Source organism: Centruroides sculpturatus, unplaced genomic scaffold (genome assembly GCF_000671375.1).
Source record: "Centruroides sculpturatus isolate CEXI.00-Female unplaced genomic scaffold, Cexi_2.0 scaffold613, whole genome shotgun sequence".
In the NCBI taxonomy this organism is placed as follows: domain Eukaryota; kingdom Metazoa; phylum Arthropoda; class Arachnida; order Scorpiones; family Buthidae; genus Centruroides; species Centruroides sculpturatus.
Genome location: NW_019384835.1, coordinates 271,668 through 294,296, shown reverse-complemented (window position 1 = coordinate 294,296; position 22,629 = coordinate 271,668). Strand labels below are relative to the sequence as shown.

At 29.6% G+C, this 22,629-nt stretch overlaps 1 protein-coding gene across 3 annotated transcripts in view; it reads right to left on the bottom strand.

Moving 5' to 3' along the window:
• Positions 1–256: 256 nt before the first annotated feature.
• LOC111630203 overlaps positions 257–22,629 on the bottom strand; it is a 27,887-nt gene continuing 5,514 nt past the window's right edge. Inside the window, exons 2-4 of one of the 3 annotated variants that reach the window (XM_023374265.1) lie at positions 8,287–8,402; positions 7,637–7,684; positions 257–682 (exon numbers count right to left, since the gene is read on the bottom strand). In XM_023374265.1, coding sequence (XP_023230033.1) covers positions 612–682; positions 7,637–7,684; positions 8,287–8,402 — 235 coding nt within the window. In that variant the 3' untranslated portion in view covers positions 257–611. Of the gene's footprint in view, positions 683–6,656; positions 7,071–7,636; positions 7,685–8,286; positions 8,403–22,629 lie in introns of those variants that run through there. The other 2 variants (XM_023374266.1, XR_002757472.1) reach the window with 2 other exon arrangements.

Below are 22,629 nucleotides of genomic sequence, written 5' to 3'. Positions count from 1 at the left end.
CTTTCATAATGCCTTTTGTATTTCTGTTACGTGTAAACTTTGTGACTTTACTGGGATCGTGTTTTAAAGAAATTTTTGTTTCTCATCTTTGTTTCTCAGATGTGATTTTTGTTACTCCTTTAGCTCTTTGAGTCTTCTTGATTATATCTTTCTTAGCTAAGATTGTGACTATTGTAGACCTGTTCAAGCCATACTGCCTAGCAACATCAGACATCATCTGCCCACTCTCTACTTTGACTATTATCTCTTGCTTGGTTTCTATGGTGAGCACAGTTCTTGACACTCCACTCTTTTTATGCTCTATAATATTATCAATTTCTGTTTGAAATAAAAAGTTCAGAAAAGCACTCACAAAAATTCAGAGAACAGAAATCAACTACTGCATGAAAGAATTATGTAAGTGTGAGGCCCGAATGGAATTCAAAATTTTGGTGTTAAAATATTAATGAATACCCGATAGGACAGTTAAACTCTCACCTTTAGAAAATAAAAACCGACACAAAACTTATAGAGTGCCCGACAGTCTTGCAAAAACTATAAAAAAATTAGTTGTCAGAAAAGTAAACAAAAAGCTGGAATTACAATGGAGAGTTTCAAAGTTCAGGGAAACACTATTTGATCGGTATCAGGTTGAGCGTTGATGTTGACATCTCCTCTGCTCCAAAAGGTTTCGAATTGTTACCTGAAGACAAGGGAAAATCAATCGGTATTCGTTATTTTCCGTCACTTCTTTTTATGTTTGTTCAGTGAAGTGTTCATAGTCTGATCATAAAAATCTTTCGTGAAAGTGTTCGTTATCCGATTTGTTCGTTAACCGATACCCACTGTATATGTATTCCATTTTTGGAATGCAGATGTTCCAATTCTTTTATTCAATCTGAGGATGTTTACTTTGCCAAGGTAGTTTTATTGAAAACCGTTAGTTTTCAATAAAACTACCTCGACAAAGTAAAAGGTGTGTTATGATTAACTAAATTATGTATTTTAAAATTATTTGATTTTTTTCTGAATGAATCTTCTATAATAAAAAAACTATTTAATGTTTAAGTATTTTTTGTTATATATAAAAAAAACCCATAAAAAAATAAAATTTTTTGAATATATATATTCTATAACAGTGTTTCTTAATAGGGGCAATATTGCTCCCATGTGGGCGTTTTTCCATGTGGGGGCGATTAGTAACAATTTGGGGGCGAAAAATAATTTTTTTGGACAATATAGTAAAATATTATATTAAGAATAATTAGATATTTTATTCGTTATATCGTACAATAATTAAACAAATAACATTACACTAGTGACTAGTCTATTTAATGCAATATGAATGTGGCATTAGCCTCAGTCCTTAACATTGGAATTTTGAAGCTTGCAGCAGGGATACACAGCAAATAATGCTTAATTTTAATTTTGTTAATTATATCAAAATCTAATATGTATTCTGAGTAAATAAATGTTTATTTGATAATTATATACTTTGTAAAAAGTTAAACTAATAAACCCAACAAAATTGTTTTCGAAGTGAAGGGGGCAATACTACGTAATGGTTTTATTGAAGGGGGGTGACGATTCGTTAGAGGTCGAGAAAAACTGTTCTATAATATATATTTATTTATCTTCATAAATAATGAAAAAAAACCAAAACATTTATTATAAAAGTATTCATCTTTTATAATAAAAAATGTTTAATATAAAAATACATACATATATAGTGTAGAATATTTTTATTTTATATATGATAATTTTTATACTAACAATAGTTTTGGAAAATAAAATAGAGACAAAGCTGAAGGAAAAAAAATTACTCCATTTAGAAGACAATTCTGCCAATACAGTAGACTCCCCTATAACACAGGTTCATATAACACAGAAAAAAAAATTGCGATCGTGCTTGTATAACATGCTAAAAGAGACATGTATAACACGGTAAAACATCATCGCCGACTCATGTCACGACAAGATTGGTCGAATCTAGACCAATAGCGGACATTGCACAAACCATTGAGTTTAAACGAGCAGCAGACCTACTAAAAACCATTTATTATTTAATGACCATAAAATTTATATTTATATTAATGATGTCTCCAATGTTCAACAAATTTTTTGCAGAAAAATAACTTATCAGGAAACGTGCGCCTGCCGTTCAATGAGCTGCTCCGCAACGGAAAGAAGCTTAAGCAATGGTGTCTTCGAACGGTGAGCACTTGGTAAGTAATCCTACAATTTTTTGTTTATAGAATAGTTTATATGGATTATTCCCAAAAAATTATATGTGATTTGGAAATGTTAAGTCAAATTAGTCTAGAATCGATTAATTTTATGGAAAAAACCTTTCAAACAGCCATAGCCGCTAAACTGAACACGTGCTGTGTTGTGATTGGCTCATGTATTTAAGTGACTTGTACAACACAGAATTCATATAACACGGAACGTATCTACCATGTTATAGGGGGTCTACTGTATGATCCAACATTGATAATTTTACAACTGATCTGATCCTCACTTCTATCCATACTCTACAGCAGGGGTTGCCAAAGTGGTCAATATTAACCCCTGGGGGTTGATATAACATTACTGGAGGTTGATTGGGGGGCTCAATTGAAAAATTGAAACTAAAATCACAAATATAACTATACATATTATTATGTCTTTGAATATTGATTCAATGAATTTAATAGTACAGCTACCCATCAACATGTAAAATGGCTACGGATGAAGTCACACAGGACAGATGGAAATTGCCAAGTCCATGTTCTAGTTCTTATTACATAGCATATGATAAGCATTTGCAGCATTCATAAGCTTGTATCTGATTTGCAGTATGCTGACGTTATTAGCACCTCTGTCGCAGTTTCTAAGCTGCTGTTTGTTTAATTTTAGTATTTCACATATATGTTACTGTGAAAGACCGAAATTAGAGAATGTTGATATTCTCTGATGAATGTCGATACATACAAAATACGTCGGTGAAATACCGAATATTTGGTTATATTATTATACATTTGAACAATCGCCGGTGTATATTGACAAGTACAGATAAGCTTTGGTGGAGGTCAAAACGACACCCGAAAAGCCAATGTCGACAGAGAGGTGACAATCTGTCACCAAATACTTTGTGGGTAGCCGGAGGTAGGACACGGTTGTATCTCTTTTACTGACAATGGTTTGGTAGAAACCACCCACTTTGTCACTGGATGGCGTTTTTGTCAGGTAAAAATGTCTTTTTATTAACAAAATTGGCCTTGATTAATGATAATTTTATTTATATCTAATCCTCTTCCTAAATAAATTATAAATAAATGTTAGTATGAATCCCATATATACATGAATATTTAAAAATAATTTTTAAATATAATAAATTTGAAAATACCAAGAATAAAGTAAAAATTATAGTTTTTGTATTAAAAAAATTTACATGATACCATCAAGATTTGAAACACCAAACTCAGATTATGAAACCATTGACTGATGGCTCAATGCAGGTACTATCAACAAAGGATGGATATTCTACAGGCTTTTCTCCTTTAATTAATTTTGAGTATTGCATCTTATTGCTTGGTCGAGTGGCAGAGGATGAGAGGGGTCATTGGTAAGGTGTTGGCAATATCCGAATAAAAGACACCATTAACAGATCAGTTCATAATCATATAATCAGTTTGTAATTTGTAAAGAAAAGCTACTTTCCATAGATGAGATTTCTTCACAAGAAATATTGCTGAGAAGCATCTACAGCTAATTCGAAAAGTGGAGGGCAAGGCTATACACGTTATTGCAAAAAGAAGTGTTCCACAAATAAATGCAGTTGTAAAAGCAAGAGACTCTTGTGAAATTCAAAGTGTCACAACAGTTTAAGTTGTTGCAATAAATAAGATTGTATAATGTTAATCACATAATTTATATGTAAGTTTATTATTGTATTATTTTCTTTTCTGATTAAGAATCTACTGTTCGTTTTAGGTTCAACAGTTTATTTACATGTTCTGTTATCAATACTAAAGCTTTCTCCTATTTTGACATACTAAAAAGTTGCATTTTTGTCTTAACGTAATAAAAATATTTTTATTTAACATTCACCACCAGTGCATGCTGAATGTCGACATTTGCCGGTGTAAGTGAGAAACAATGATATTTAGCAAATATTTCGTACATACACGAAATGACTGTACATACACGAAATGAAATGCTGACATTCACCGGAGAATGTTGACATTTGCCAGATATCGGTCATTCACAGTAACATATATACAATAAATGTAAAAAATGTAAAATTAAAATAAATGTATTAAAATAGTAAGAGCTTTTTTTTGCTTGTAACAGAAACTTTTTGGTGTAGGTCAATGTGAGGTTTCAAAAAGTTGTAGAGGGTCAATGATCAAAAAAGTTTGGCAACCTCTGCTCTACAGATATTGATAATAAATGAAATCCAGAAAATTTATTGGTTTAGAAAATATTCATTTTATATGCTAACCATTTAAATTCAAGTACAGTAGAGCGTCGTTTATCCGAATCAATTGGGGACTGAGGTTGTTTGGATAACTCATTTTTCGGATAACCGATTATGTATAAAAAATATATTAACCTATCCCATGTTGAAATTTTTCTCCGCTGCGTGTTGCTTTGCGTTGAATTTTCGTCGATATTAAGTCTAACGAAAACTTTTTAAAATAATAATCGTGGCTATTGTATCGCTAAAAATTATTTCTTTATTGTGTACAAACAAAATAAATATATTGAAAAATATAAAAACCAAAAAAATATACTTTAGAAGTTGATCTAGTATCAAAAACGTTCGATTCAGCACGACAGTCCTCAGAAAAACATCACACAAAAGTGCTAGTGCTGCCAGCTAAAACACACACACCAACAATAAAAAATATTGGAGTAGCCCAAGATATAGCCAAAGATTGCAGTGCCACAGCACTAGCGAAAATTTAAATTTGCCGACTGGAATGCTTTCGGATAACCGACGTTTTGGATAAACGACACTCTACTGTATAAAAAAATAGAAGTTTACAAATTGATTTACAAGAACCTTTCAGATCTAAGCCCTAGGCAATTATATTGTCTAATTTATCTAGGCCTAACTCTGGCTCTGTCTTTAGAAAAAAAAATTTGAACACACCCTGAATCTATACTATTATATAAAGAGACAACGTATTTTTCGTTTGTGACCACTAACCGTGAAAACTACTGAACCAATCGTTACCAAATTTTAACTGTATCATCTTTATGACCCCCGGAATGTTTACCACTAATCAAACCTGCAGATTTTTTATTAATTAAATAAAACTACAATGGATTTTTGTCTAGGGTTGGCTTATATGTCCAACAGATGGTGCTACGAGTATGACGCCCTAAGTTTGCTTTTCTGTGAGGATGGACTAAAGTAGATCATCATCTATCTATCTATATAAATAAAAATGTAATGTTCGTTTGTTCCTACCAATTCCTTTGAAATTTTCACACAACGCTGCATTCGAATACGCACGTGTTTTTATATAATATACGTGTCGAAATTCCCCCCACTGGGGGGAGATGAACAGGATTAAGGCTTACCATAAAGAACTCTGCTTCTATTTCTACTATTTTAGATGCGGTTTTTTGTATTTTTGATTCCGTTTTAATAGCGCACACCAAGAGAATGTACACTAAAAAGAAATTTTTCGAAAAATTTCCCCCCACACGGGGGAAGTGTTATATATTTATACACTTTGAGCCACAACAACGCGTGGCGGGGTCTGCTAGTAAATTTATAATTGTATAGAAAAATTTCCAGATTGAAAAAGCCAGACCTAAAATTGCTGAATCTGGTGATAAATTGCCAGACCTGGCAATATTGCTTGCATATTGCCTGTCCATTGCTATGAAATGCCAAGGTGGTGTTGCAAAAATGACACCAACTATACATCATATCTTTATCACTGGAAAATCACATGGGGAGAAAATGCTCTGTCTACTATTGGTTAGTTTTACAGCATATGTCCGTTATCATGTTCAAATGTCTGTAATGGCCAAATTATGTGAAGGATACATTTAAAAACAAAAAATATATCAGAATATCAATTTGTAAATAAATTGGTTCTAATATATTTGGAACATTCCAATATGCTAATATATCGGTATTGGATTGGTATCAGTTACATCTCTAATGAAAATCAGTAATATCAGATATCATTGCACAATGAACCTTTTAGGTTGAGACGTATTTGGCCAACTGGTCCCATCTGTACAATAAACAATCATTGTTATGATAAAATATCCCATTGATAAGATAAGGTATTTTATCTTGCTTTGACTTTTCTTTTTAATTTATAAATTGTTTAGATTTGAAATTATATTTACACTCAGAAGAATTAATTAGTTTAATTTAGATTCTTTATTAATTTCAAAACAGTATCCAATTTTTTGAAGAGTCAACTTTGTATTAATTTTTGTAAATTTTATAAGTTTAATTAAATAAATGTTTTAAATGCAGAACAATCAAATGAATTATCATAAACACTTCTTACTATGTTTGAAAAATTTTATTTTACTAAATTTAATTATTGTTTAAATAAAACTTGTGAACTGATTTGAACAATTTTTACATTTTCTGTTATTTTACATAGTTTTTTCTATATATGATATTTTAATGGAAGTAATAGATGATGTGACACAAAGTCAAAAATAAACCAAACGTGTACTGTTAATGTAGTGCAAGTTATTAGGAACATTTACAGACCACCATCTTCAAAACAAATATACACTATATATTTCTAGTGTTTATACTATCTGTCAAAGCAATATTGGAATCCATTTTTTAATGCCTTTAAGAGATTTAGTTGCTGTGGTTCTACTTTGGCTTCCGTTGATCATCCTAATCAGCAAATATCTGACCAAGAAAAGCATAACAGAGCTTTCTCAATTGCCTTGCTATTTTGATTTTGCTACTGCACACTTTCCTGAAATCAAAGAAAAGTTGAAGGGATGCAGATTCCAGTAAGTCACCGTGACAAGTCATTACAGACATCACAAAAATGGTTTTAAGTCTTCTTTGACAAATGATATAGATAGATGCTGGCAAAAGTGGCTAGCTGTAGAAATAGCTTATTATGAGAACATGTGTAAAAATTTCTGTATTGTATAATAAAACCTGTACCAAAATTTGATTTATTTTTGATTCTATTATGTTTACTGTGACATGATATGTTTATAGCTTCATAGAGTGTCCAGTTCATTATCACTGTCAACTTGTCTGAAATTATCTCAAATGATTTTTAGAGCCTAAAGCCCATGCTTCTAAGTTAGCACTTTTTAAATCAACATGTATATTTTTGATTAAATTGAAAAAGAAAAATTTTTCTAATAAAGAAAATAAGTATAAAATAAAACATTAAAAAGGAAGGGGTCTTTGATGTTTGTTCTCCAAATTATTGTATTTGCTAATATATAACTCAGGAGAGCTTTTCTAACATTACATCATTGTGGAATTATTTTATCAATTCTCAATTTTGCTTTTTGTTTTGTTCTACTCATTTAATAGCATATACAATTTTTTTTATAGAATTTTCTAATTTAAATTTTAATTAATTTTCTAAATAAAAATAAATCAGAGAAATTAATTACTTTTAATTATAAAATGAAAAAAAATCTAACTTACTGTGATTCGAGTCTAGGAGGATGCATAGCTCCATACACTGGTTTAATACTAAAAAAAAAAAAAAATACACAAATATTAAATTCTTATTGAAGTCAAATGAAGTCAAAAAAATATTTCATTTTAATGTTGAGATTCATAATGAAAAAGAGTAATTTCAGTAGAAAAAAACAATATTCTAGTTCCATAAAACTGTATCAAATGATTATGTATAAGAAAAGATGATATATAATGATGATGATGACCTCAATTATCTTTAGGGCCAGATGATGATTATCATCAACTGGCTCTAAAGATCAGTGAGCTCTTTTGCTGCCATTACAATAGTATCCAACTCATTTCTATTCTGTAATTTCATTTTTCCATAATATATTCCCAAATATTGCTACAAATCTCATCTAACATTCAATTTATCTTGTTGGGAGCCAGCCTTCCTTGTGATCTAGAACTCTCTAAGTCACACTCCAACACATTCCTTTGTAAAATTCTTATATTCATCTCATAACATGTTCATACTACTGTAGTCTATACTACTGCTTGCTATGAACTGTTGCTTTGATAAGTTTCAATTAATAATTGTGTCTTCACCATTTGTCATTTTCTGTATCAAATGCTAAGTCAAAAATTTTTTGTAGTAGACTATTTTCAAATACCTTTAATTTCTTTTCCATTTTTTAAATCCCTATTGTATCCCATAGAATGCACCAATGATATTCCTTCCTGTTGTAAGAGGCAACTAATAGGCTTAGAAATAAGCCAAAAACCCATTCTGTAAAAAGTCACCATTATAAGACTACAACTGCCTCAGGAAAAACATAAAATCAACATAATAAAATTAATACAATATATGAAGTACTATAATTCTTATATTATATCTTACATACCACATTTTATGTTATTATAATTTAAAAAGATATATACAGTGGTGCCTCGTATAATGTACGCCTCGAGTAACAGACTCTGCGAACAACGAACTTTCTGTTTGGCCATTACATGACTCGAGCAACGGACTGGCTGCAAACAATGGACTTTCCGTTTGGCAGTTACGTGAGGCGAACAACAGTCTTTCTGAGAACAAGTGCAAATGATGTTTCCACTCTTTTGCTGTTGTCAATGACAATCTGCTATTTTTATAATATATTAGTATTATTAGAATATATTGTTATTATATCTGTAGCACAGAGCTCCCGTTGGGATTCGGCTTGCTCCCTTGTTTATTACGTACATCACCTCAGTGCGGAGTATTTACATTTATTCAAGTGTTGTGCAAATCATGGGTTCTAAAATTACAGAAAGGTGATTTCAATTGAAACTAAGCAAGACATTATGAGTGAAAGTTGACAAAAATTGCCTTGTCAAATGGGAAGAGGTTAAGGAGTTTACCAACATTCATTATCCAAACAGAGCTGAGGCCAACAGAATCAATGATCTCTACAATGACACCCTTGCCCGTCATTTCCGACAGGTATTGAAGAGAGAGAAACAGACCACCTTGGACATGGTTTCAAGAAGCAAGCTGTCAAAAAACAAAGGATGGAAGAAGAGGAGATGACCCTGCAAGCTCCGGTAGCCTCTCCTGAATCTGACTCCGATTAAAAAACATTAAAAAGAGACCTGCTGCAATGTGTAAAAAGTCTGTATCTGTATGAATGAAGTGTTCCTCCACCTCCTCCTCACAACATCTGACTACCAGGCATAATTGGCGACTGTTCCATTTCCATTTTTTTTAATGGTACAGTACAGTTATTTTATGCTGTGGAATGAATTATATGTTTTAACATGTATTTCTATGGGAAAATGTGTTTTGTAGAACAGACTTTTCACTTAACGGACATGCACCTGGAACGGATTAAGTACGTTATACGAGGCACCACTGTATAACAATTCTGAAATTTATATATGTAAACAATAAAAAATTTTAATCTTTAAAATTAAAATCTTTATATACAGAAATAAGCATTTTTGTAATGACATAAAAACTAATAGATATAAAAATAATTACTTTTATATAAGTAATAACTTTTCATGTAAATATTATTTTTATTCTATCTGATTATAGCAAGAGATCAAATGAAGTGTGAACTTATGAGAAGTATCACAAGGAGTTTCTGGTGATACTGCAAGTTGTAGGTACAGTACTTGACATATTCATTATGCATCACCAATTTCCAAGTTTAATTATTATAATATTTTCAATTTCCAAATTTCTAGTTATTTTAAAGACACTTCTAGATATTGCAACACAATAACTAGAAATACCCTACAGTACAGAACAGAAAATTTGTATAGTGGATAAGATATGTAAAGAAAAAGTTATCAAAAATTAATGCACAGTATAAAAAATTAAGGCATACATCTGAAAAAAGATGGATCATCTTATAGTTCTGTTTATAAAGCTACAAAACAGAATCAAATCTAAGCATTTCTAAATTATACAAACATTTAGAAATTATCAAAATCCATGATAAAAATAGACAAAAACATAAGGGTACAACTAGATCCCATGTGGCACCCTTACTTACACATTTGAAACCCATTAGCTAGCAGGTAATACTTATCACCAACACTGGATACCACCCTATAGCAGCATTGCTTCAGTAGTAGCAAACATTGTTTATACGAGCTGACTGCGTGCAAAAACATATGTAACCTTTCTTAAAACAGCTCTTACTTTTGTAACTATGATCTTGTTTATACAATTGTATTACATTCATCTACCATAGTATTTACTTCACAATTAATTTCATTAGCAACAATTTTAATCTCTGGTTACTATTTGAAATATAATACAGTGGTACCTCGGTATACGTCTGCTTTAGAATACGCCCAATTTGGAATATGTCCTGTTTGGACGAAACAAATTTTGCTCGGTATACAACTTACTTCAATTATACGTGCCATCTATGAACAAATAGCACTATCGGTGTACTAGGCCAGACTAGACGTTTGCGGTGCAACAGTTTATAACTTTGTTAAATTTCTTCTGATTTTAATTTGTAAGTAAAATTTTATTATTTTTATTAATCATGAATTGCAAAAAGGCAAATGAAAAGCAACAGAAAACTAAAAAAATGACTAGAATCACAATGGGACTGAAAAAAGAAGACTGTTGAGAAATATGAAGGTGGCATGCGTGTTCGAGATTTTAACTGTTGCATACCGTATTCCGAGAACGACGATATCGACAATCACGAAAAATAAAGACATTATTAAATCTGCTAATGTTGCGAAAGGGGTTAAATCAATTTCTAAACAGAGATCAAAGACATTAAACCATGTTAAGAAATTGCTTTTGCTTTGGATAACTGAAGAACAGTGTGCTAGAGACAGCGTATCAGAAGCAATTATTTGCGAGAAAGCTAAAAAGATACATGCTGATCTCATGAAAAATCAAGCAGGAAAGCGAGGTGTTTAAAGCCAGCCATTTTTTTCATGAGAACAGATTAATCATTTTTACATTACTTCTTATGGGAAAGGTTAATTTGGTATACGTCCAATTCGGTATAAGTCCAAACATCAGCAACGGATTAAGGTCGTATACCGAGGTTCCACTGTATTACCAGAAAAAATAATATAACGACTGTGAAATTGTTATATTATTCAAATATAAAGTCATCCACACATCAGCAACAAAATAGATTGTTCCTTTTATATATGTGTAAAAATGTAATTTTTGTAATATTTTAATTATAAACCTATTTGTAACAAAAAAAAAAAAAAAAAAATCGCTTGTATTTTTGTAGCCTCCTGTATACCCATCAAATTGTAATAGATATAGCTGAAGATGGACAGACATCGTTTCCAAAATGCATACCGTTGTCATAATAAATCAGTGTTTACCTATTTCTGTGTTATTACTCTGACAATGTCAATAGTGTGTGATAAGTCCTCCATAGAGCCAGAACTTAGGCTCATAGTTCCATAAAAAATATATTGTTACTTACAAAATTTTGGTAAAGGTAGAAATTTTTCAGATTCTATAGTAATTAAAAGATATTTATATGAAAGTTTTAAGGATCGTGTTGTCAAGTCTTCTATTAAATTTTCTAAAAGCAAGTTACTATAGTATTTTAATATTTAAAAACATTTTTAAAACATCACTATACATTTCCATGCACACAAAACTAGAACTACTTAAAATAAGAAAGACAAAAACTTTCACACTTTGTTTCTAGCAATTTTAATCCATAAGAACAAATGTTTTCGGCTGTTTTGAATGGCCTTCTTCAAGTACAATAAGGCCATTCAAAACAGCTGAAAATGTTTGTTCTTATGGATTAAAACTGCTAGAAACAAAATGTGAAAGGTTTTCTCTCTCTTATCATTATACATAACTATATTTAGATACAATAGTTCATAATGATCCATAATTTTTATATCAGAATAAAAATTATGAAAGTTTATATATAATATTATGTTATTTTTATAATATTAAATTATTATAAAATAACATATAATATATGAATTCATTCATCCATAAAATAATATATAAAAATTTTATATTATTTTATGGTTGAATGAATTCAATGAAATGACAATATAGTAACTGTTTTATTATCTATTTTAACTATAATTAATCTAAGCTAATTTAAGCATGTTATGTAGGAGTAATTCAGGATTTAAATTTAAAAAATAACATATTATTTATTCATTAATTGGCATATCATTAATCTCATATCATTTTAAAGGGTAAACATTGCAATTAAATATGAAATAGAATATCTGATGAATGCCTTCATGACTCTTGACCCTCTCATATTCTTTTGACAAAATATTCAAAGTATGGCCTAATCACTCTACTGGTCTAAAATCCACACCAAACTGTCATTCATTGAGCATTGGTTGTTCTTGAACACAAGGATTTTTCATGTCCCAAATGCAACAATTTTGCTTTTCGACATACCCTTCAAGGTAAAAATGCACCTCATTACTAAAGATGATTTTCTTAGCAAAATTGCCATTGATTCTCCAGCACCCAATTGATGAATACCTNTAAACAGGAATCTATTTTAACTATAATTAATCTAAGCTAATTTAAGCATGTTATGTAGGAGTAATTCAGGATTTAAATTTAAAAAATAACATATTATTTATTCATTAATTGGCATATCATTAATCTCATATCATTTTAAAGGGTAAACATTGCAATTAAATATGAAATAGAATATCTGATGAATGCCTTCATGACTCTTGACCCTCTCATATTCTTTTGACAAAATATTCAAAGTATGGCCTAATCACTCTACTGGTCTAAAATCCACACCAAACTGTCATTCATTGAGCATTGGTTGTTCTTGAACACAAGGATTTTTCATGTCCCAAATGCAACAATTTTGCTTTTCGACATACCCTTCAAGGTAAAAATGCACCTCATTACTAAAGATGATTTTCTTAGCAAAATTGCCATTGATTCTCCAGCACCCAATTGATGAATACCTAGTGCATCAAATGATCATTTGACTTCAGTTTTTACATCAGTTGAATCTTGATTGGGTGCAGATGCAGATCTTTTGTATGCTGGATGGTGCTTTGTCGAAATGTCCAATTCCAGTGACCAATGGCAAACTGATGTCTCAGCCACACTATCACTCACAGTGGAAAGGTTTTCAGCTAACTGGCCAGTAATAGGATGATAGCTGTCCATAATTGAGCTTTTTTGTTTAAATTTTCAAACCAATTTTTGCACAGTTGTTTTATTTTGCATGTTCTTCAATTGAAAATGCCCCATAATTTACACAGAGACACAGCAAAACCTTTCCTGTACTTGTAATAAGTTTTGATAATTATTATGTGTTCCTCCATCATGTATCACTCCATATTAACTAATTGCAATATGTTTACTACAAGACATCACTTAGTATTATGCTGCCAACCCAATGGGGAAAAAATGGCATGCAATTTAAATCCTGCATTAATTTTGGAACATCTTTTATTAGTTCTGTTAAATATTTTTTATCTTTTTTTTCTGCAAGCACTGAAACGTTTTTTTTGCAAGCTTATCATAAATTCAGCCAGGAAAAAATAGTGCAGCTGAATGGTGGTAGTAAAAGCCAAACATAACTGCATCAAACTGACCATGAAAATTTCAGACTGAATTTGAACCTGGTCCCAATGTAGCATGTTGATGCTTTTACTGTCTCATTCATTTGGCTTTTTCTGTTAAATAACATAAAACTATTATTGTTAACATTTTATAATTTGAGTTACCATTATNTAAACCAGTTTAAAACTTGCAGATGTAACTAAATTCAAACACCTCTTCAAAAAATGGAACATTTAAATGAGAGAATGTTTGAACTCTTACATTTAAAATTTAAAACAAAATATTAAACAAATGAATAATTAAATAAATAAAATATATATAACAAAAATAAAATAAAATAAATGCATCAAAATATAAGGGCCAGTGCAAACTAAAAACTTTTATATTGTGATTTTTCTTTTATACTGAATTTAAAATATATTACATAATATTTTTTTCAATATTTAATTAATTATTTTATAATATACAATATAAAAATAATATAATATTATAAATAAATTTTTAAGGCAGAATGTTAGTGAAGCCTCTTCTATGTGGCTTACTTAAGTGAGTTCATTCTCAAAATTTGTAGGGACGATTTTTTTTTGTAAAAATTTTAGGGATGAATTTTATGAAACTTTGCCATTTTCCATTAATTGTGATGAAGAATTCAAAAACTAAAAAAAAAAAAATGGTGATTCATGACTGTTTTTAAGATGTAGTAGCGATCAAAGCTTTCTGATGTGATTGATCACATCTAATGGAATTTAGGAGGCAAAAATAAAACTAGTACTGTATTGCATGTACAGTACCTAATGGAAAATTTTCACAAAAAATGCCAAAACATAAGAACAAAGCAACTGGCACTGATTGCTTTGTTCTTGAATAACCTTTCCATGGCAGAAGTGTAAAGATCACATCATCCATGTATTTTAAAAAACTGGGTACTTATTTATATACCACTCACCAAATAAACCATCACCAGTTCATAACCATACAGAAAAATTCTTGCTACAAACATTTTCATCTAGCAGGTGAAGAATTATCTTTTTATGATTTTGCCTCAATTCTATTGCTATACAACAAAGTTGTGTGATGCCCCTATCCTAGTCATAATTTTCATTCTAATATAAAAATTATGGCTCATTATAAATTATTGTATGTGTATGTAATTATGTATGGTGATGTTTTTAAAATAAAAAAGAAAATTAATTATTAAAATATTTTAGCAATTTTTTTAGAAAATTTATTAAAAGACAACAACACAATCCTTAACAACTGCTCATAAATATCTTTTAATTACAGCAGAACCTGAAAAATGTCTACATTTACTAACATTTTGTAAACAACGATAATATATTTTTTATTACAACAATCACCTGAAATATTTTATAAAATCAATAATACAATTAAACTGGAATAAATTAAAAACTTCATTATTATTATGTCAGATAGAGGAAGTGTCACAAGACTATTTGACATGATTCTCAGACTGGGAACAGTTTTACAGAAAAGAACACAATATTCAAAGTGATATAAATTAAAGTTTCTTCTTATATGTGACTAAATTCTGTTTTTATTTATATTATTAATTTTATTTCTAAACTTCATATCCTGATAATAATTACATATATCTTATCAGAGAAAGACATTGTATAAAGCTATGCCAGCTAGATTATACAAGAAGCTAGTACTAGCTCTAACTAGGGCTAGGGTTAAGTTTAACTTTCTATTGGAATGCCAAAAGAACAAAGTGTTACCGATGTTGTTTTACAGGATACACCTACTGCCTGTATGTGAATACAGTCGATCCCCCTATAAGACAGTAGATACGTTCCACTCTTTATGTATCGATTTCTTACGAGTCCTTCCAATCACAGCCCGACACGTGTCAACTTTACGGACTATGGCTGTTTGAAAGGTTTTCTTCCATAAAATTAATCGATTCTAGACTAATTTGACTCAACATTTCCAAAATACGTATATTTTTTTTGGAAATAATCCGTATAAACTATGCTATAAACAAAAAATTGTAGGATTACTTACTGAGTGTGCACCATTCGACATCGCCGTTGCTCAAGCTTGTTTTCGTCGCGGAACAGCTCAGCAAACTGCAGCCGCGATTTCTGATGTTATTTTTCTGCGAAAACTTTGTTGAACTTTGGAGACATCATTAATATAAATAATTTTTATCGCCGTTGAATAAGAAATGTTTCTTTCACAAGAAATGTATAAAATTACAGTACTGTATTAGACNAAACAGGTAGGCCTATGACATATTTCAAGGAGAGTATACAGTATTAGAAACAGTTTTAAATTAAGGATTCACTCAATATTTACTGTGCAGTTCTCTTTAATACACAACTAGGACATTGATCTTTAATAGGATTTGTGTTCATTTATAAATATTAAAATCATGAGACATACCAAAATATGCTGTTTAAAAAAGCTAATAAAGTATATTTTTATGAATTAAAAGGGAATACTTGAATTTTATATATAATACTGTACAGACGATAGTAATCTCTCCGTAGCGTGGCGCTTGACGGCGCAGAAAGTAGTTCGGATGCCCAATGACATTTTACGTAATTATAGGAGTTTTTTACTGTTTTTTACGGATACCGTCACAATTTTTTTGCTGTCTTATAGGAATCGTAATTATAGGGGGTCTACTGTATTTGCTGCCAAAGTTGCTTACAGAAAGCTATTAGAACAACAAGATGATCTGCGTGTGCTATATTGTATAAAGTAATTAATGTTAAAAATATTCTTTTTGAAGAAGATCCTGTTTTATTATATGAGGTATATATATAAAGGTTACTTATTTTCAAGAAAGGCTTGCCAAGAAACTAAAAATTATTATATTGCAAAGTTACAATGGATATTTATGAAGCAAAAACCTATAACTGAAATAAATATTGATATACCATTAGTATGCTAGAACAATATTCTCCTTCCTAAATGCTTCATCGATACCATCAAATGCATCCCATATATGCACTCAAGGCAGCCAAAATCTTTTCTGAACATATAATACCGAATATCAAGAATCACTCTTTTTGGCATGAATGACAGCCAAAAAGAGTCCTATAGATGGAAGGTCAATTATATATATCTTAAATCTAACATAAACTAGGTGTTTTCTAGAAAAACAAAAACTGAACTCTGCGACAGGTTTTTGGCACCTACGTTTGTGGGTTTTCTCACAAAAACCAACAAATGTGGTAACATGCTTCTAATGACTGATTAAACCAGTTTAAAACTTGCAGATGTAACTAAATTCAAACACCTCTTCAAAAAATGGAACATTTAAATGAGAGAATGTTTGAACTCTTACATTTAAAATTTAAAACAAAATATTAAACAAATGAATAATTAAATAAATAAAATATATATAACAAAAATAAAATAAAATAAATGCATCAAAATATAAGGGCCAATGCAAAATAAAAACTTTTATATTGTGATTTTTCTTTTATACTGAATTTCCATGCCAAAGGTAGTCCATTTGCATTGCTGGCATTTATTCAACCATCCATTAATTTGCTTTTATAAATTTCAATTTTTTCTTCACTCATTGTTAATGATGGAGAATACATAGTCTTGAGGATACTTGTTTCATTCCATTTAATTATGGAGTTCTCTTCCAGTTCTCATTTGTTTCATAACTTCCAGAATCAGAAACACTACGAAACAAGTGGCAAACAGAAAACAATCCAAAATAATTTTTCAAAAAAGCTCCTAATTTATACAGTAGTTTGAGAAATGACAAGAACAGGCTAAGAAATAAAGAAAAAACAAGAGTATACAGAATTCCATTCGAAAATCAGCAATTGGGAATAAAGAAAGATTATATTGGGGTCACAAGAAGGAATCTAGCATTTAGACTAAAGGAGCATAAGTATGACATTAAAAAAGGACATTGTAACACTGTTTTGTCCAGTATGGCACAAGTAGAGGACTCCACAGTTAAATGGAAGGAAACAAGTATCCTAAAGACTGCATTCTTCATCATTACAGTATCAATGAGCAAACAAAAAAATTGAAATTTATAAAACCAAATTAATGGATGTATTACAATATAAAAATTCTTAGTTTGCATCAATCCTTATATTTTGATGCATTTATTTTATTTTTGTTATTTATATATTTATATTTATTTATTTAATTGTTCATTTGTTTAATATTTTACTTTAAATTTTAAATACAGTAGAACCCCTCTAGTCCGTCACTCCGGTTAATCTGACCATGGTCGGAGTCGGGAAACTTGTCCTGACTTGTCAGTAACTCACTGCCCGTCACGTTGTTCTGTGTTCGTTACAGTATATGTTTTACATTGTGTGTACGTATACAGTTTTGTGTGTTTTTCAACATGTCAGGAGTGAAACGTAAACACGTTACTCTTTCATTAAATGAAAAATTAGCAGTGCTACAAAGACTGGACAAAGGGGAAGATTGTTTATTTTACTTTTTTCTGATAATCCGACCTTTTTTGTGTTCCGACCATACCCCCAGTCCCAAAGATGACGGATTAGAGGGGTTCTACTGTATAAGAGTTAAACGTTCTTTCATTTAATGTTCCATTTTTTGAAGAGGCATTCAAATTCAGTTACACCTGAGGAGGACTTATTGTATTAGGTTTTAATAAACATTTCTCAGCAGCAGAAGGTGTTACTTCATTAAGTATTTCATAATACAGAGTCTGATTTTTGTTTGTACTAATTTACTTGAAAATAATGTTTACATTTAAAGATAAAGTTAAAAACATTGCTCAATTGCAGGAAAATGACAATTAACTTGAAGTAAATAGAATTTTAAATTCATAAAAATTTAAAATATAAGAAAAATTGTAGAAGCAAAAGAAAAGTGAAGTAAAAATTTGAAAGTTAGTAGTCAATGGATAGAAACACCATGTAAAAACTATAATATTTTAAATCAGATGAAGTTGTTTGGTAATTTTATCACATACAAATTTTTTCATGTTTTTCATTCCTCCTTGACAGCATTCGCTGCTATACTTTACAAATTCCAGTATTTCCCTATTATTTAAATTTTTCCATTATTCTCCATCCTTTCCCAAAAGAATTAACAGAATACTATTAAGTTATTTCACTCATTATGGATCTCAAAGGCATCCTGAACATGAAATAAAGCACTTGTATCCAATAACCGATCAAATGTTCATCTGATTACAAATGCATAAAAATTAAATTAATGATAAAATTATACTTTCTGTTGTTTATATATTATCAGCTTAAATTCTATTGTTAGCTATTCTTAAAATTATATTCAGTTTAAGCAAAATTAACTCAGAATGCAATGCTTTGGCAAATATATCAATACACAAGACATTTATTCTTCCCTGCACAATATGGGATCAGCATGTTGCATGCACATGTATTATCTTTGGTGGTTGACTAACCTTTGCCTCTCCAGTTATTTATAGCTTTGTTATGTTTAACTAATATATCAGGTTTAGAGATATTGGTGATACTTAAAACTCATATTAAAATTTTTTTATTTTAATATTTTATTAATGATAAAAAGTTTTGTCTTTGGTTGAATGAATTAGTTGCCAAAAAACTATGATTACTTATATGGAAAAGACATAATGAATTATAATGGTCAGACTCCAATAGGATACTGAAATTCTGTTTTATTCATTCAATTACTGTTTAGAAAGAATTATGTGAAGTTTTATTTTACTGTTATTTTCTGGCCCAAAAGGTGTTTAGTATTTTATTTTGTATTTTATATGAATATTTCTTTAACTAATATAAAACAGACACACTGTAGACTGTAAAAATGAAGCAAATAAATTAAAATTGTAATGTCATCAGGGCCATGCTATACAGTTTTGGTGCCTGAGTGAACCTCATACCTGGCTCCCATTTCAATGTTAATTACATAAAATATATAATTAAACATTACTTACATGGCTTTTCAAACAGATTAAACTACATAAATGTTTAGATGTAATAGCAAATCTGAGAATAAAAAAATAGTTTCTAATTTTTTAATAGAAATTTTATATCTGGGGTAAATATTCAAAATGTATTTTGTCACAAAAAGAATCAAATCAACACAGAAAAAAAAATCATGTGCCATAGAGAAACATTGAATTGCCTTCCTGATGCACTCTTTACAAAAGAAATAATCTCAAATTTAGCCTTTACTTTTGTTAGGACTATAAATAACCTGCTGTTGCTTTTACTTTGTCATATAACAGTTTTCACATAGTGCACAAAATTAAAAGTTTGGTTGTTCTGTTCAGTGCTTTTTAAGTTCTGCTGACTATTTTTTTTTAGTGCTCTTGAAGCTGCTGTCTCTTTGCCTTAAATGTTGGTACAGCCATAAATATCATCATTAATTTCAATTTAGTTGGAAAAATGATAGAAAATAATGCATTTGTGTGTAAACAAAACAGCATTATAGCACAAACAAAAGTAGGGCTATAATTTTAAATTTATATAATTATTTTAATTTTCCAAATTCACATTATAGCAATGAAAAGAGCATTGAGTTTACAGCTTATTATGATGACAATTATAACATTACAAGTCTGAATCATTAAAGTTCTCTAGGTAGAGAATAATTAATGGGAGTTTATCAGTTTTCAAGATATAAATTCAAATAAAAGTGTCTAATGATATCAATTAATGCATGGATTGAAAGTACAAAAATAAACTAATGGTGAGGTATGCATATACATGTATTTGATAGTTTCAAGAAAAATTGCTATGGAAGAAGAGGATGTCTACATATTTATCTGTCATTGTGATTTCACAATATAAAAGTATTAAAATACACAAAGAATTTTTCATTTTTTCTAAAGACACTTGGTGACTTTAAACAAAGGAAAAGCTGTTTGATGAGTTTGTAGATGCAGTTTAAAATTGGCATATAACCCACCCCATTGCCTAACCCACATTTGCATTAAAATTGTGTTTTTTTTAAATACATAATCTACGGGTTCAAATTACAGTAGTTCTTGATAAGTTTGAACATAGTGATCAATGAAAAAGAATAACATTGTAAGCCAGTAAATAGTTCATGGATAAATCAATCAAGCTTTATTATTTGGTATAAGGAGTGTTTTTACAGAAGGGATTAAATAACATTGTTACATTAAATTTGATATATGAACAAAAAACTTACACAGTTTATGTAATGTTAATATGGCAAAACTGTCATCAAATAAAATTTGATAACAAAAATCATGTTTCAATGTATCAGCTTGAATATCTGAAAGGGTATTACAAGAATCAAGAAGGTGTTTTCTCATATTCATCACTGTCATTCCACAAAAAGAACATTCACTGTCACTAGATATTAATTATTTTATTATTCATCATTCAAAATTTATTATATAGTAAAGTAATGTACTAACAAGAAATTTTTCACTTAGCAAATAATCTCCAAAGTTTTCACATAATTGGGCTGCAATTTGAAAAAATTGTAGACCTATAAATTCCCACTGTCTGTCTGTCTGTCTGTCTATCCTTCTTAATCTGGAGAAAAGAGTTAGAGACCAGATATGGAAAGCTTATGGGCAAGAAGCCCTGATTAACTATATACAAACTTCCAGTTTACACTGGAAGTCGTATTATTTCAATTCAAAAATTTTCCTCTGAAAGGAGTTAGATAGATGATCAGCATGATTCTATTATTAGCAGGAAAATATGATATACAGGGGCAAGACACTACTAATTTGAGGTAGAGGGCATATAAATTAAAAATATGATTAAAAATTACAACCCATCATTGTGACAATGTCACAATAATATTCATTATATTCTAAGTTAATGATTTAAATTGATGTTGTTTTTGTTTTTATTAAAAAAGAAGTAAGTAAAGTTTCTTTCAAAAGAGCTTAGTCATCAATTATGCTTACTTTATACACCAGTACATTGTTGAAGATTTGTTAATTCCTTTAGTTTTTTGCTTTCTATAGCATGTCTAATAATTTTAACAATGATATTTATATAGTATTTTAATATATATTAAATGTTTTTTCTACCAAAAATACTGTTTCATATATATTCAAATGTTACTGATATAACCATTTGATTTATTTTGTCTTTTGAACACTATATAGTGTAAATACACATTTGATTTATGTAGGTAAAGATATTTTTGAATATATTTATTAGAATAAACTAAATATAATAAAAAATTTAAAATACTAAATATGAATACTATATATTTGATCTAACTAATTTTTCATTATCGTCATATTTAAATGATTGTTAGAAAGAATCATAATAGGCCTATATACTGATACTTGTGATGTATATTTAGAAAATTTAACAATGGAAATTAGTAGGCAACTTTTTTATGGTATGTTCTTTAGATCAAAATGAAAATTTTGATATTAAAATATTTAGCATTACAGAGTATATAATGAAAATTTTGAAAAGTTAAAAGGAACTAAGGATTTTTTGAGAGTACATTTTAACTGTTTATTCATTAATACTCCAAAATATTAATTATAAACCAAAACAAACTGCTTTATTAGAGTATTTTATTTTACACATAAACATTCAAGTACTTTTAGACTTCTTCAGTTCATCCTCAAGGACTAAGAACCTGGAGCTTTAGAAATATTTTTTTAATGTTTCAGAACATTTGTGTAAAGTTTTGCAGAAATTGGTTTAGTCATTCTCAACTTATATTTGGATAGACAGATGTACTGTACATTCAGAATTTTTCTTGCGACTTTCCTGAGTGTATGTACAAAGTTTCATACAAATTGATTCAGCTGTTCTCATCTGATACTTGAACAGACAGACAAAACTATGTTCTGGAACCTCTAAAAAATTTTAGTAGGTTTTAAAAAAAAGGAATTTAAAGTTCTCAGTTCTTAAATTCTTAGAATGAACTGAAGAAGTTTGAAAGCACTTTGATATTTGTGTGAAATAATACACTCCAATAAAGCAGTTGTTTAAATAGTTTAAATAATTTAATTTAATAA